This window comes from Bufo bufo, chromosome 2 (genome assembly GCF_905171765.1).
Source record: "Bufo bufo chromosome 2, aBufBuf1.1, whole genome shotgun sequence".
In the NCBI taxonomy this organism is placed as follows: domain Eukaryota; kingdom Metazoa; phylum Chordata; class Amphibia; order Anura; family Bufonidae; genus Bufo; species Bufo bufo.
This window is the reverse complement of record NC_053390.1, coordinates 33,602,533-33,616,393: the sequence shown is the minus strand read 5'-3', so window position 1 is coordinate 33,616,393 and position 13,861 is coordinate 33,602,533. Positions and strand designations below refer to the sequence as shown.

At 41.6% G+C, this 13,861-nt stretch overlaps 1 protein-coding gene across 1 annotated transcript; it reads right to left on the bottom strand.

Annotated features, from left to right (window-relative positions):
* Positions 1-4,233: 4,233 nt before the first annotated feature.
* On the bottom strand, positions 4,234-11,397 carry LOC120992126 (oocyte zinc finger protein XlCOF6.1-like). Its single transcript, XM_040420900.1, has 3 exons — positions 11,330-11,397; positions 10,330-10,477; positions 4,234-6,438 (listed from the first exon to the last, which is right to left on the bottom strand). The coding sequence occupies exons 1-3, from the start codon at positions 11,375-11,377 to the stop codon at positions 5,444-5,446; spliced, it is 1,191 nt and encodes a 396-aa protein (XP_040276834.1). The 5' UTR covers positions 11,378-11,397; the 3' UTR covers positions 4,234-5,443.
* Positions 11,398-13,861: the final 2,464 nt, after the last annotated feature.

The following is a 13,861-nucleotide window of genomic DNA, read 5'->3' as shown; positions in this document are numbered from 1 at the left end:
AAAGCTCGAATCATTTCAAATTGGTTTCTTTAACATGACAATGAGTTCACTGTACTAAAATGGCCCCCACAGTCACCAGATCTCAACCCAATAGAGCATCTTTGGGATGTGGTGGAACGGGAGCTTCATGCCCTGGATGTGCATCCCTCAAATCTCCATCAACTGCAAGATGCTATCCTATCAATATGGGCCAACATTTCTAAAGAATGCTATCAGCACCTTGTTGAATCAATGCCACGTAGAATTAAGGCAGTTCTGAAGGCAAAAGGGGGTCCAACACCGTATTAGTATGGTGTTCCTAATAATTCTTTAGGTGAGTGTATATGCACAACTGCATGTGGGTTTGAGCACTTCCTACTTGTTTAATACCACGCCATTCTTTTCAGTTAAGCCATAGATCTGCTCAAAAGGACACAAGGTATGCTTTCAAAATCTTGTCTGAGGTTACATAAAATCGCCCCTAACTGTGCTGTTGTAATGAAAGCCTTCCAGCCCTGTGATCATGCCACAGAATTCAGAGACTTGAATCTAGGGACAGACAATCCACCAGTACAGAGAAGTCTGGGTTTGAGGTGGGACTTATCAAATGACTCCCTTGAGTTTCAAGTTAGCTGTGCAGATAAACCATTTACTAAACGGGGAGTTCTCTCAGTGGTGAACAGCCTATATGATCCCCTGGGATTTGTAGCACCTTTGACTGTACAAGACAAATTCCTGTTAAGACAGCTCTCAGACTCTATTTCGGACTGGGATGCTCCACTGCCCTCTGACAAACAGCAACAGAGTTTTGGAAGGAATGCTTGCATGCATTAGACAGGATTCACATACCACGGTGCTACACTCCAACATCCCTTACAACAACTCGGAGGAAAGAAATCCACATCTTCTCTGATGCGTCTACTGAAGCAATCGCAGCTGTTGCTTATTTGAAGATAATAGACTATTGCAATGAAGCTCATGTTGGATTTCTGTTTGGAAAGGCTAAATTAGCTCCAAAACCCGAGCACACCATTCCTAGGCTTGAACTTTGTGGGACTGTACTAACTGTAATGATTGCAGACTTCATACAGCATGAGCTAGATATTCATATGGATGACATTTAATTTTACACAGATAGTAAGGTTGTTGGGTTATATATACAACCAGTCGAAACGCTTCTACGTCTATGTCAGTAACCGCATTGAAAGGATTAGAAGGTCCTCTAAACCTGAACAGTGGCACTATATCTGGTAGAGTCTCTTCTTGGTTAATAGGTCCGGAGTTTTTGCTCAACTAGAGTAAAGAAACTCCTACTCAAAGCGTCTTCAGTCTCCAAGACCCTCATGAAGATCCAGAGATTCGCCCTGAAGTTAGTACCCTTGTCACCATGTCTAAAAGAAGGTCTGGTCTCCCATTCCTTTGACCCTGCTGATCGGTCTGAGGAGCCCCAGCCCATCATCAGTATTGCCCACATCATCCCTGTTGCTCCAATTCAGTTTATGGACATTCTGCTTGGCAAGACGTTTATCCCTATGGCCAAAAGGAAGGAGGTCTTATTCTGGGGGCATCACTCCAAAGTCACTAGTCACCTTGGTCTCCTCAAAACAGTTAATCTGATTACTTGCATTACAAGTGGTCTATATTTTCTAAAGATGATCAGGACTTTGTTGCCACCTGTCCTACCTGTGCCCAGAACAAGTCTCCTAAACAAAAACCTGCAAAACTCCTACCCCTCTTGCCAGTGCTGGATGCCCCATGACAGCATATCACCATGGATTTTATCACTTAACTTTCTCTTTTGTCAGAGTGCATGCTAATTTAGGTTGTGGCTGATCGATTCTCATAGATAGCTCACTTTGTACCTCTGCTTGATTTCTCGCCTGCCAACCAACTGGCCAAATTGTTTGTGGAACATATTTTCTAACTACATTGGTTGCGCTTACATGTAATGTCCGATAGGGGTGTGAAGAGTGGAGAGCTATCCGAAAGTTGCTGTATATTAAACTGGATTTTTCCTTAGCCTACCATCGTAAACTAATTGTCAGGTGTGCGCATTAATCAAGTCCCGATCAACTCTCTGAGACATGTCATGATGATTGGGCTGCTTTACTCCACTGAGCAAAGTTTTGTTACAACAACCATTCTAGCGAATATTCTGGTAAGACCACTTTTTTCATGGTGTATGGCGGCCAATTACGAATTCTGTAGTGCCCTGGAGCAGGGGTACTTTGAAGTCTCGACATTTGTGGACACTTGCCCATTTCCCCTATGCAAAGTTATAAACTTCTTCCTTTGTTTCACTTTAAAGGGTTAACTTGCAGTGACTTGTTTAATACTGTGGAACTGCAGTTCATATGTATGGTGTGACATATACCTTGTTGTTTTGCACAGTACTGCGGAAAGAGTTAATACTGAGACTTTTGGGACTTTGATTGAAAAGCTGGTAATTTTCCACAGCTACCATAGGGCTTAAAGAAGAGCATGTTTTGGAGGGGAAAAAGCCAAACTTGTTCATCACCAAAACTAGACAGACTGACCTTTTGGATGTCTGGTTTAGCTATGTTTTGTCTGGAAAAACTGCTGTCATTGCCATTGAAGTTCTAATGTAAGTCTATGAGAGATGTTAAGTGTAACAATGTATCTATTTGTACTGAATTTCTCCACTCCACCCCTCTCACTAGAAGGTTCTAGTTTAGCTAGAAATGGTATATAAGGAGAGCAGTCAGAGCCTCTAGTGTTCTGCAGTTAGGGACCAGTGCTTGGAGGGGAAGACTTTGCCAGTCTACATAAGTGACCAGAAGAAGACACATGGGGATACTCTGCCACAGACCATGGGTCACCATCCCTATGACCAAGGAGCCACCCGGACTACTGAGCTACAGACCATGGGCCTCCAGCCTTTGAACAGGCTACCAGCCTTCTGAAGGGAGAGAGGGATAGCTAGTTCAGCCAGCCCTATACCTTGCCTGTATTGTTTTGTAACTGAATTCCTCCAATAAAAAAGCACACTGGTTTACTGCAGACCCTGACTCTCTGAAGTAATTTTCAATTCGGGTGCACCACGCCTTCCCTTCCGGAGAGCAGCAACACATCATGAGTGCCTGGGGGACCCAGCGTAGCCACTGCAATTCCTCTTTCTATGACTGTCTCCTTCTGTCAGCAGAGTTCACTCAATCAACAACTTTACCCAGATATGGCAAAAAATCTAAACTCTATTTCAGGCTTCTACTCACATGAAAAGCTCAGCTGATTGCAATAATTAAGAAAAGAGGTAGCATCTTCTTCTTAGTGGATTGAAAGGACAATGGCCAAGAAAAAAGATCTTGGGAACTGGCTGAAAAGATTGATGCCCCTGTTCTTCTGAAGTTTGTGCAGCAACTGGACCAAAGAAGAGAGGTCATAATGGGGAGGCTACTGTTATAGTAAAGTCTGTTAGCCATTCCTGTCCTACTTACTGTATCTCACCCAATGGCCTGGACCCACCTCCCACTGCCTTCTTCCTGGCGGGTCTGCTTTGTCCCGCCACAGAGGATGCAGCCAGCTTTCTGGCTCAACCTCTGTTCCTGTGTCCATAGGTCACATGCACGTGTTCACTCTGGTTAAAGGGCCAGTGTGTGCACCCTAATCTTTACCAGCCAATGGCTGGCAACCCTGGGGTACTTAAGGGAACTTCCTCTGTAGGAAGGTGCCTGAGTAATAGGTTCCATAGCTTGCCAAGTTACTGCAAATGTGTGCTGTCTTTGTTGCCTGCCTGTGTACTGACCTCTGCCTTTTTACTGGACTCTGACCCTCTGCAGCCTGACCCGACCCATGCCTGACTTCCGTATTGACCATTCGCTGCCTGCCCTGGCCTCAGACCATTTAGCACCTACTCTGTTTTCCCTGACCTCGACATATCCCTGACTACAGTTGTGCCTGTCCCCTTGTTCCCCTACTTTGTTATCGCTTACCCTGTGACTCAGCTATCAACCACCCAGAGGCTATTCCAGGAAGTAGCAGCCTGGTGGTTCCCCTACAGCAAAGTCAAGATCCCTGTATAGGTGAATACCAGAAGACTGCCACGATAATGCCCTTAGGACCAAATCTGTTCCACACCCACTGCCCTAGCAGTGACTCTAGAGTTTAGCAGACATGATGCAGTCAGTACGTCAGGTCACATACACTAGTGATCAACTGAAACTTTAAAAAAATTCCAGTACAGTAAAACAGTGGAGCAGAATAATACATCAGGACAGGTATGATAGTGATGAACTGAATTTTATTTATAAACTTTGAAAGATGTAGTACAATATACTATAACTGTGACACAGAAGAATAAGTCAGACAGTATGCTAGCAGCACCAGGATTAAAATTTTAGACCATTTGTGGCTGTGATTGGGAATTATTTGATGGCCATTGGGCTAATGCTCATTAATTTTAAAAAAAAGTGAGTCCTTTAGCTTTTAATGTTGCGATACCAGTGGAGCAGTGTATAAAATGGCTGGCACAGCTTTTTACATAATGGCGCACTGACCAGAGGCTGTCCTGTCCCTAGCTAAAACCTCTCTCACGCTCTAACAATTGATTTCATCTAACTAGTGTTTGTCTTCCCTGAAACTCCCCCCTGACATAAAACTAGCTCAATGTATTGTGTGTTTAAAGATATTTTTTCTTTGCTTTGTATTTGTCAGGTGTCCTCACACATCAACGTACAAGCCTAGAATACACATGTATCTCCAGCTTGGGAGCTTATATAGTACCTTACTAATTTGCAAACAAAATGGATAAAGTCCAGTACCATGAGTCATGAGTAAGGACCAGGATTGTAGGGTCTGAAACGCGTAGATTTACACTGTATTCTGCTTATGGATTTTACCACTTGAAATAAAGAATACTACATTTTAAAGAAGCTGGACTTCATGTCCATCTGTGTCCATGCTTCGGAAGTACTTAACGTAGGTGAGCGCTGCAAAATATTTTTTCATGTTTTGATCAGTACCTGACTAATGTTGACTGACTCATCAGTATACTTGCTCCTGATTGGCTGCGGTGAGCTGCTGACTACAAGGCATTATGGGCAAGCATGATTAAGCCCTGATTGTATGGCTATTGTTAACTCTGTTAAAATGATGATAAGCTGCTTTTGAGCCACTAAGTTTGTACTTAAAAATAGCATTACTGTCTGTATTACTGTTATGTATCTTGTACTATTAGTATTTTGTGTCCATTCCTTGCAATTTGAGATTCTGACCCACTCTCCCTGAGGATGATGTGTCCTTTGATTAGATGTGTTCTTTACATGTCGTTTCAATAAAGATGGTATTTTTAATACATCATTGCCATGTGCTACTTTGATCAGTTTTGTTACCCTCTTGGCTTGGTTAAGTGAAAAGATTTGTGGAGGAGAGAGTTGCTGGAGGTTGATGGTATGCAAACAGAGCTTCACTAACTCTCGGTCATCCTGGACAGAATTGGAGATCGCCTTCATGTGTGAATTTTCTTATGTTCAAGGAGACATGCTCTTCTTAAGAAACATTTTTCACATTCTGAACATGCAAATGGCTGCTCCACTGTGTGAATTCTTAGATGACTATTCAGACATGATTTATGAGTAAAACATTTCCCACATTCTGGACATGAAAATGGTTTCTCCCCGGTGTGACTTTTTAGATGAACAGCCAGATGTGATTTCTGATTAAAACATTTCCCACATTCTGGACATGAAAATGGCTTCTCTCCTGTGTGAATTCTCTGGTGTTTAACAAAATCTGATTTCTTTTTAAAACATCTGTCACATTCTGAACATGAAAATTTGTACTCTCCTGTGTGAACTATGCGATGTCTAACAACATCTGATTTCTTAGTAAAACATTTGCCGCATTCTGAACATGAAAATGGTTTTTCCCTTGTGTGAATTCTTACATGAGTAGCCAGACACGATTTCTGAGTAAAACATTTTCCACATTCTGGACATAAAAATGGTTTCTCCCCTGTATGACTTCTTAAATGACTAACCAGATATGATTTCTGACTAAAACATTTTCCACATTCTGGACATGAAAACGGCTTCTCTCCTGTGTGAATTCTCTGATGTCTATTAAGATCTGATTTCTTAATAAAAGATCTGTCACATTCTGAACATGAAAATGGTTTCTCTCCTGTGTGACTTCTTTGATGTTGAAGAAGATGTGTTTTTTGTTTAAAACTTTTCCCACATTCGGGACACGAATATGACTTCTTTGAGTGTGTTCTTTGATATACAACACCCCGTCTGTGACTTGAATTTTGCTGAGCAGCCTGTGATGAATCAGAAGATCGGAGATGTTTAACAGGATCAGATGATAAATCTTTGCTCTGAATGGCTGAGGGTACATCTGAGATAATGGCACGCTCTTCATATGTGTCTTGTGTGATACCACCTTCATCTGCTTTCAAATCTGAAGATATCAGATGTCCCCTTGAGCTCCCGCTATAGTTATCTGCCAAGAATAAAATTTTGAAAGCAATAAGCTTAAAATTATTGATATTTTATAAAATTTCTATATAGAATTTTCATACGAATAGTAAAACAATTAATTTATCAATGGAAATACTGGTGGCAAAGAAGATCTCAATCTAACAGTAGACCTCCGAGCAAGGACCATTAGATCTTGATATCAGAACACCAGACACACTCTCACTTTTAAGTTGAAGCCAGCATCTTCATAGGGTCAAGGTGCACTGCGCCTGTCACCAGACATTTTTATTTCAATAATTTTATCATTTGAAATAAAGAGAATACAACATTGAAGGCAATTGAGTCATCAGTGGACAAAACATTCACATTACAAAATGTCACAGGAGAACCAAACTGAACTCAGCTTCGGTTCCGAGGTACTAGTCGGAACTGAAGCCGAGTTCGGTTTCAAGTTTTAAAGTGGTTTTCCATTTAAAAATCAACTACCGAAGTTATTCAATGAAGTTACATTCTAATACTGTATGGAGACAAATCTCTGTACAATATTATTCCAAAGTTTTGAACGAAGCGACTTTGAATGAATCATCCGAAACTCACTTCACTCAACACTAATTGAGATAATTGAAGTATATTCAGTTACCAGCAACAAGAAAGATGGCTGCCATGTGAGCTAGACCTAGTAATGTTCCCAGTCCCCAGGATATATCCAACATAGTAAATGAACATGGGTGAAACCAACAATGTGGAAATATAAGGGGAAAAAGGAAAAAGTTTAGGGCATGAAAAGGGGATCCTGGGCAGCAAAACTGATCAGAAGAATATGCAGTTATTGCACCAAGCCAGAGCAGTATTAGAGTCAATTAGGTGGGGATGGCATAATCAATCTGAGCTTGTCAGATTTTTTAAGATCTGCCTACATCCACCTAAACAAAAGCTATAAAGTCATGATGACTAGGGGCCTCATTTCCACTTTATCTGCAGACCGCTGTCTGTTGTCAGGCAAGATCTATCCCTAGTAACATAAGACAGTTCACAGGAAGTGGGGGCATGCCAGAGTTAGCTGAGATCCTGAGCCTGATAAAACAACTGCTTCTACACTGCTTCTGAAGATCACTAGAGCATCCATCCTGCCTGTCTGTGTGATGTATCTCTCCTTGTTTGTTCTATGAGCTCCAGAGCTGAAAAGAAACATAATGGGATTTCAAGGAAAGGACATCACAACAATACAGTCCTGGCAGATTTCACAGAAGAGAGACACCTTCAGCAGTGGCGTACCAAGGGGGGGGCGGGGGGGGGCAGCCCGCCCCGGGTGCCACTCACAAGGGGGGTGCCATGACGGAGTCACCCCTCCTCCATCCACTGCTGCACCGCGACGCGACTCCGCCAGGCGCCGGCTTCAAGTTCTGTGGAAGGATTATTGCGGCGGCGCGCAACATGACGTCACGACGCTGACGCTGCGCCGCCTTCACGGATCTTTTAAAGAAGCGGAAGGATCCATTACCAGCGGTCGGACGGAGCCTGAGGCATCATCAAAATGTGAGTAAATAATTGTGTAATTAAGTGGGGGTTTGTAATTAAGGGGGGGGGGGGGTATTTAAGGGATGTGTGTGTGTAATTAAGGGAGGGGTTTGTAATTAAGGTGGGGAGGGAGGGGGTGTAATTAAGGGGGGGAGTCGAGTGTGTAATTAAGGGGGGGTGTAATTAAGGGAGGGGGTGTAATTAAGGGAGGAGGTGATGTGTAATTAAGGGGAGAAGAGAGGGGGTGTAATTGAGGGGAGAAGAGAGGGGGTGTAATTAAGGGGGGTGTGTGTAATTAAGGGGGGGTGTAATTAAGGGAGGGGGTGTAATTAAGGGGAGAAGAGAGGGGGTGTAATTAAGGGGGGGGTGTAATTAAGGGGGGGTGTAATTAAGGTGGGGAGGGAGGGGGTGTAATTAAGGGGGGGTGTTATTAAGGGAGGGGGTGTAATTAAGGGGAGAAGAGAGGGTGTAATTAAGGGGGGGTGCAGGATTTGTTCATTTTATTGATGGGGATTTCGATTTTTTTTCTTTTTGGTGCAGATGGAAAGTGATTTTTTTAAGGGGGTGCAGGTTTTTATTTTATTAAGGAAGGGTTAAGGGGTCTATTAAGGGGTGGTTAATGGGTTTTATTAAGGGGGGTTAATGGGTTTATTTCGTTAAGGGGGTGTGCAGAGGTTTATTTATATTAAGGGGTTTTATTTTGTTAAGGGGTGTGCAGGGGTTTATTTTATTAAGGAGGGTGCAGGGTTTTACTTTATTAAGGGAGGTTAAGGGGTTTTATTAGGGGGGTATAGAGCTTACAAATTTGTAATAAATATTATTGAAAACATTGAAAAAAGTTTGTGCATGTTTTCTTAACTTTCTTGAAGGGGGGGGGGGGGGGGGGGGGGGGTGCCAAACAAAGGGTTCGCCCCGGGTGCCAAATGCTCTAGGTACGCCCCTGACCTTCAGCTTCTGAGAGAAATGTATTTAGCTGTGCAGCTGAAACAGGGAATAATATGGATGAAAGAGACATTAGGGAAGCTAAAAAAAGACCTGTTTCTACACAGTTATGATTGTACAAAGAAGCAGAGCCATATTTAAAAAAACAAACAAAAAAAAACTCTGATACGGTTTCAAGTTATTTTTTTTATTCTTTTATGCTTCACTATTCTCCAGCATGGGAAGACCTTCTCCCACCTGCTCAGGAAAAAGTCAATTTTACCATACCAAGTGACAAATAACTTCAGTAGCAGCCATTGAAGGGTTTGGTATATACAAGCTGGTTTACCACAATGGTTTGATGCAGTTGGTTTACTATGTACTTTTTTCTATGTTCCTATTGCTTGAAGATGAAAAGACACAGTTTATTATTCTGCCTTTCAAGTACTATGATAGTTTAAATTGTTTAAGTAGACATCAAGTTTGGAGATGTGGACATCCTAGATTGCACTTTTCCTTCTGTTTCCAGTGTAAATTCTACACATTGAAAATGACTATCGAAGCATTTCCCTATTCTAAAAAGAAAGGGAAGAGGAGACTCTCCCAGACTACTAAGTAACCAGAAGAAGATGCTGAGACGGGGATATGCTGCCACAGACCCTGGATCACCAGCCTTTGACCAGGGTACCAGCCTTCTGAAGACAGAGAGAAGAACAGCTATCTCAGGCCTTTCCTCAGCATCAAACCCTTCTGCCAGGGAGGAGACTGGAGAAGCCAACCCCATGTCTTGACTGTATTGTTTTGCACCTTGAGTTCCTCCAGTAAAGAAGCAGACTGGTTACTGCAGACCCCGTACTCTCAGGACTTATTTCCCATTGGGATGCACCACGCCTTACCACCTCTTCCAGAGAGCAGCAACACGTGGTGACACCTCGACGGTGTCCAGGGGACTCAGCGTAGCAGTGGGGCCACCCCAAACCCAGGCCATTGTACGAGTAGCGCAGCGCCCTTGAAAAAGAGTGGGGCGTTTCAGCGCAATAATTTTATTTAATTTTCATTTAATTCCTTGGGATCCAAGCACAATCTAAGAATGTACCCGACTTAAAGGTACCATTCTAAACACTATAAGGTAAAATATGCACTGTTTTAAAGGGGTTTTCCCATCTCAGACAATGGGGGCATATTGCTAGGACCTGCACCTATCTCATAAACGCAGCCAGGAAAATGAAGGAGGGCACACCAGGCATGCATGTCCGCCCTCCATTTTTTTCAGCGGGCCAATAAGAACGGTTGGTGGCGGCTAGACCTGGCACTGCCAGCCACCACTTTGATGGCTTTGTTTTAGGATTTGTTTTAGAACCTCTAGAACATGCGACTATCAGACAATGGGGGCATATAGCTAAAATATATGGTCTGATATGGGAATACCCCTTTAACTGACTAAAAGTTAAATTCCTCATCAGTACTGACTCACCTTGGTGGTTATCTGTAGGAATGTCCTTACACTGGTCATCACCCCTCACATATGTCTGTGTAGGAATTTCCTCCATACACTGGTCATCACCCCTCATATACACCTCTGTAGCATTGATATTGCTCAGATCTTCATCCTGTTTCAAAAGCTGTGAAACCAATATTGTAAAAGTCACCAGACAATTAGAGAAGTTACGTGGAAGGTTCTAAAAGAGCAGAAGAAATCATAAATTATCGTGACGTCCACAAATGACGTAAAAGTAGTTATCTGAGCCAAATGATATTTGGCTCAGAGCCATAGATATTAGATGTTGGCTCAGTGATGAGAACCACATCCACATGTATTATCAGCATGCCTAGACATGATTCGGGTTGCTTTAGTGGAGCAAGATTAGCTTCTTGGTTGTTTGTCTGGGAATAGATGGGTATTAATCCAACTTGCTGGTTCTTTAGTACAATTTAAGTGAGGTCATGATAGAAAACAAACATTCATATAAATGTTCATTTGACTGATAATTTTCACGTGTAATCATGCTCTTGATCTCCTGGCAAACACTCATTTCTTGGGTGACTGAATGATTTAATAGATCATAATTTGACGGCAGCACATTGCCCTGTGTAGACGGAGGATGTACAGCCATCAAAGGAAATCTGTATGGGAATGTATTTATGAATGTTCCTCCCATACTAACCATAAAAGCCGCACGTAGATAAATGCAGCAGTAAATGAGTACCGGTCAGCATGCTGTATTGCTGATTGGTGCTTCTTAGTGGACAGAGAATCTGCCTGTGAAAGGACCCTTATTCCCACCAGCAGTCTTCATGGTCAGAACATAGTGATTACATCCAGACAACATCTAATGTCTATGGTCAGCTTTAACCCCGTCATCTCCACCTTTCTCATTACACAGATATAAACATATAATTCTATGGGGATAAACAAGACTGACAAAACAAGACTTCACATCCTTCTACAGATCACAGGGAATATTTCCATCTACCTGATGATCCTGAGGAAGAAGAGGACTGGGACATCTTTCTGGTGCCATTCCTTTACTCGATCTTCCTGTAGGAGACACATACAGTGACTGAATTCATTTTTTCGATACAGAATTTTAAAGGACGGGTGTATTCAGTCCTGTCTATTACCTGGTGACTTGAGGGGCTGGTGGTTCTCCATCATGACGTCCTCGTACAGATCCTTGTGTCCTTCTACATACTCCCACTCCTCCATGGAGAAATAGACAGTGACATCCTGACACCTTATAGGAACCTGACAACACAATGATACAGTCATCACCCAGACCCCTCCAGTGCTGTTACTGTATAATGTCCCAGCATTCCCAGCAGTGTCACCTCTCCAGTCAGCAGCTCCATCATCTTGTGGATGAGATCTAAGATCTTCTGTTCATTGATCTCCTCATGTATAATGGAGTGAGGTGAAGGCCTCGTGATTGGGCTCAAGGTTCTTCCCCATCCTTCAGACACAGGAGCCTGACAGAGCTCACTAGAGGTCTTCTTCACCACTGTGTAATCCTGGATATTGGGAGATACAATAATACATATCACTATGGCCATCTGTTGGGCAGAATGGTGGCTGAGAAGCTAGCACTGCTGTCTTGCAGTGATGGAGTCAATGTATTGGGTCAAGTTTGTATGTTCTCCATGTGTTTGCATGAGTTTCCTCCCACACATCAAAAGACATATTTTTAGGGAGATTGTGAGCACCACTGGGTACAATGAATGATGAAAATGCTGTAAAGTGCTGCAGAATATGAAGGCATTATATAAGCAAATAAGATAAATAATAGGAATGATGTAATGTGACATCATCAGAATCTCTCACCTCTCCAGTCATATCATCTGTTATTACCATAGATAAGAATGATGTAATGTGACATCATCAGAATCTCTCACCTCTCCAGTAAGTTGGAAGAGTATCTCTAGGGTGAGATGGAATATCCTCTCTGTCATCTTGTCTCTGTCCCCATCCATTCTTGATGGGTGAATAAGGAAAATTCTCTTATACAGAAGATATCAACGGAGATGATTCTATATTGTAGGAACCTGAATGGAAACAAGATAAAACAACGTAAAAACCACACAAAATCTCATGTAAAAAATATTAACAAGTGGGATACATCACAGCCTTATATTTGGAGGTACATGTCGGGTGATCCTCCTAATGTGTACTTCTACTGAGATGTGAATGGAACCTTAACCCCTTATGGACCGGGCTCATTTTCACCTTAAGGACCAGGCCATTTTTTGCAAATCTGACCAGTGTCACTTTATGTGTGAATAACTTTAAAACGCTTTTACTTATCCAGGCCATTCTGAGATTGTTTTTTTCGTCACATATTGTACTTCATGACACTGGTAAAATGGAGTAAAAAAAATCATTTTTATTTATAAAAAAAATACCAAATTTAGCCAAAATTTTGAAAAATTAGCAAATTTCCAAGTTTCAATTTCTTTACTTCTATAATACATAGTAATACCTCCAAAAATAGTTATTTATTTACATTTCCCATATATCTACTTTATGTTTGGATCATTTTGTGAATGCCATTTAATTTTTTGGGGATGTTACAAGTCTTAGAGGTTTAAAATCAAATCTTGAAATTTTTTTGAAAATTTCCAAAACCCACTTTTTAAGGATCAGTTCAGGTCTGAAGTCGCTTTGTGAGACTTACATAATAGAAACCACCCAAAAATGACCCCATTCTAGAAACTACACCCCTCAAGGTATTAAAAACAGATTTTACAAACATTGTTCCACAAGAATTAACGGAAAATGGAGATGAAATTTCAGAATTTCACTTTTTTGGCAGATTTTCCATTTTAATCATTTTTTTCCGCTAACAAATCAAGGGTTAACATCCAAACTAAACTCAATATTTATTGCCCTGATTCTGTAGTTTACATAAACACCCCATATGTGGTCGTAAACTGCTGTACGAGCACACGGCAGGGCGCAGAAGGAAACTATGGGATATCAGTGTGTGAAGAGTGGGAGAAGAGGGTTGCATTGACAATCCAACACAATGGGCAGCACATTGAACACATTTTATAAGTGGTCAGAAACTTGTAAATAACTCAAGAAAGAATAAAACCAAGCACACCATTGTTTTTCTTGTGAAATTCCCAATAAGTTTGATGTGTCACATGACCCTCTTCCTATTGAAAAAACAAAAGTTGGATTCAAAATGGCCGACTTCAAAATGGCCGCCATGGTCACCACCCATCTTGAAAAGTTTCCCCCCTCACATATACTAATGTGCCACAAACAGGAAGTTAATATCACCAACCATTCCCATTTTATTAAGGTGTATCCATATAAATGGCCCACCCTGTATAATGTATTCCTATGTACTGCTATCTACAGATACATGTCTATATACACCAGGATATTGTATGGCGTTTACAGATGCAGCACTATATATAGGTATAGTTTTATAATGTTTTTTTAGTAACTGCAAAAAAAAATTATGGCAGAAAACAAAGAAAAAATAAATAAATCACAAAACCAT

Coding starts and splice junctions, on each gene's coding strand:
- LOC120992126 (XM_040420900.1), bottom strand. CDS start 11,377: ATGGCACCAGAAAGATGTCCCAGTCCTCTTCTTCCTCAGGATCATCAG. Junction 10,478..11,329: donor TTCTTCCTCAGGATCATCAG/GTAGATGGAAAT, acceptor TTGGTTTCACAG/CTTTTGAAACAGGATGAAGA. Junction 6,439..10,329: donor TCCTACAGATAACCACCAAG/GTGAGTCAGTAC, acceptor TATTCTTGGCAG/ATAACTATAGCGGGAGCTCA.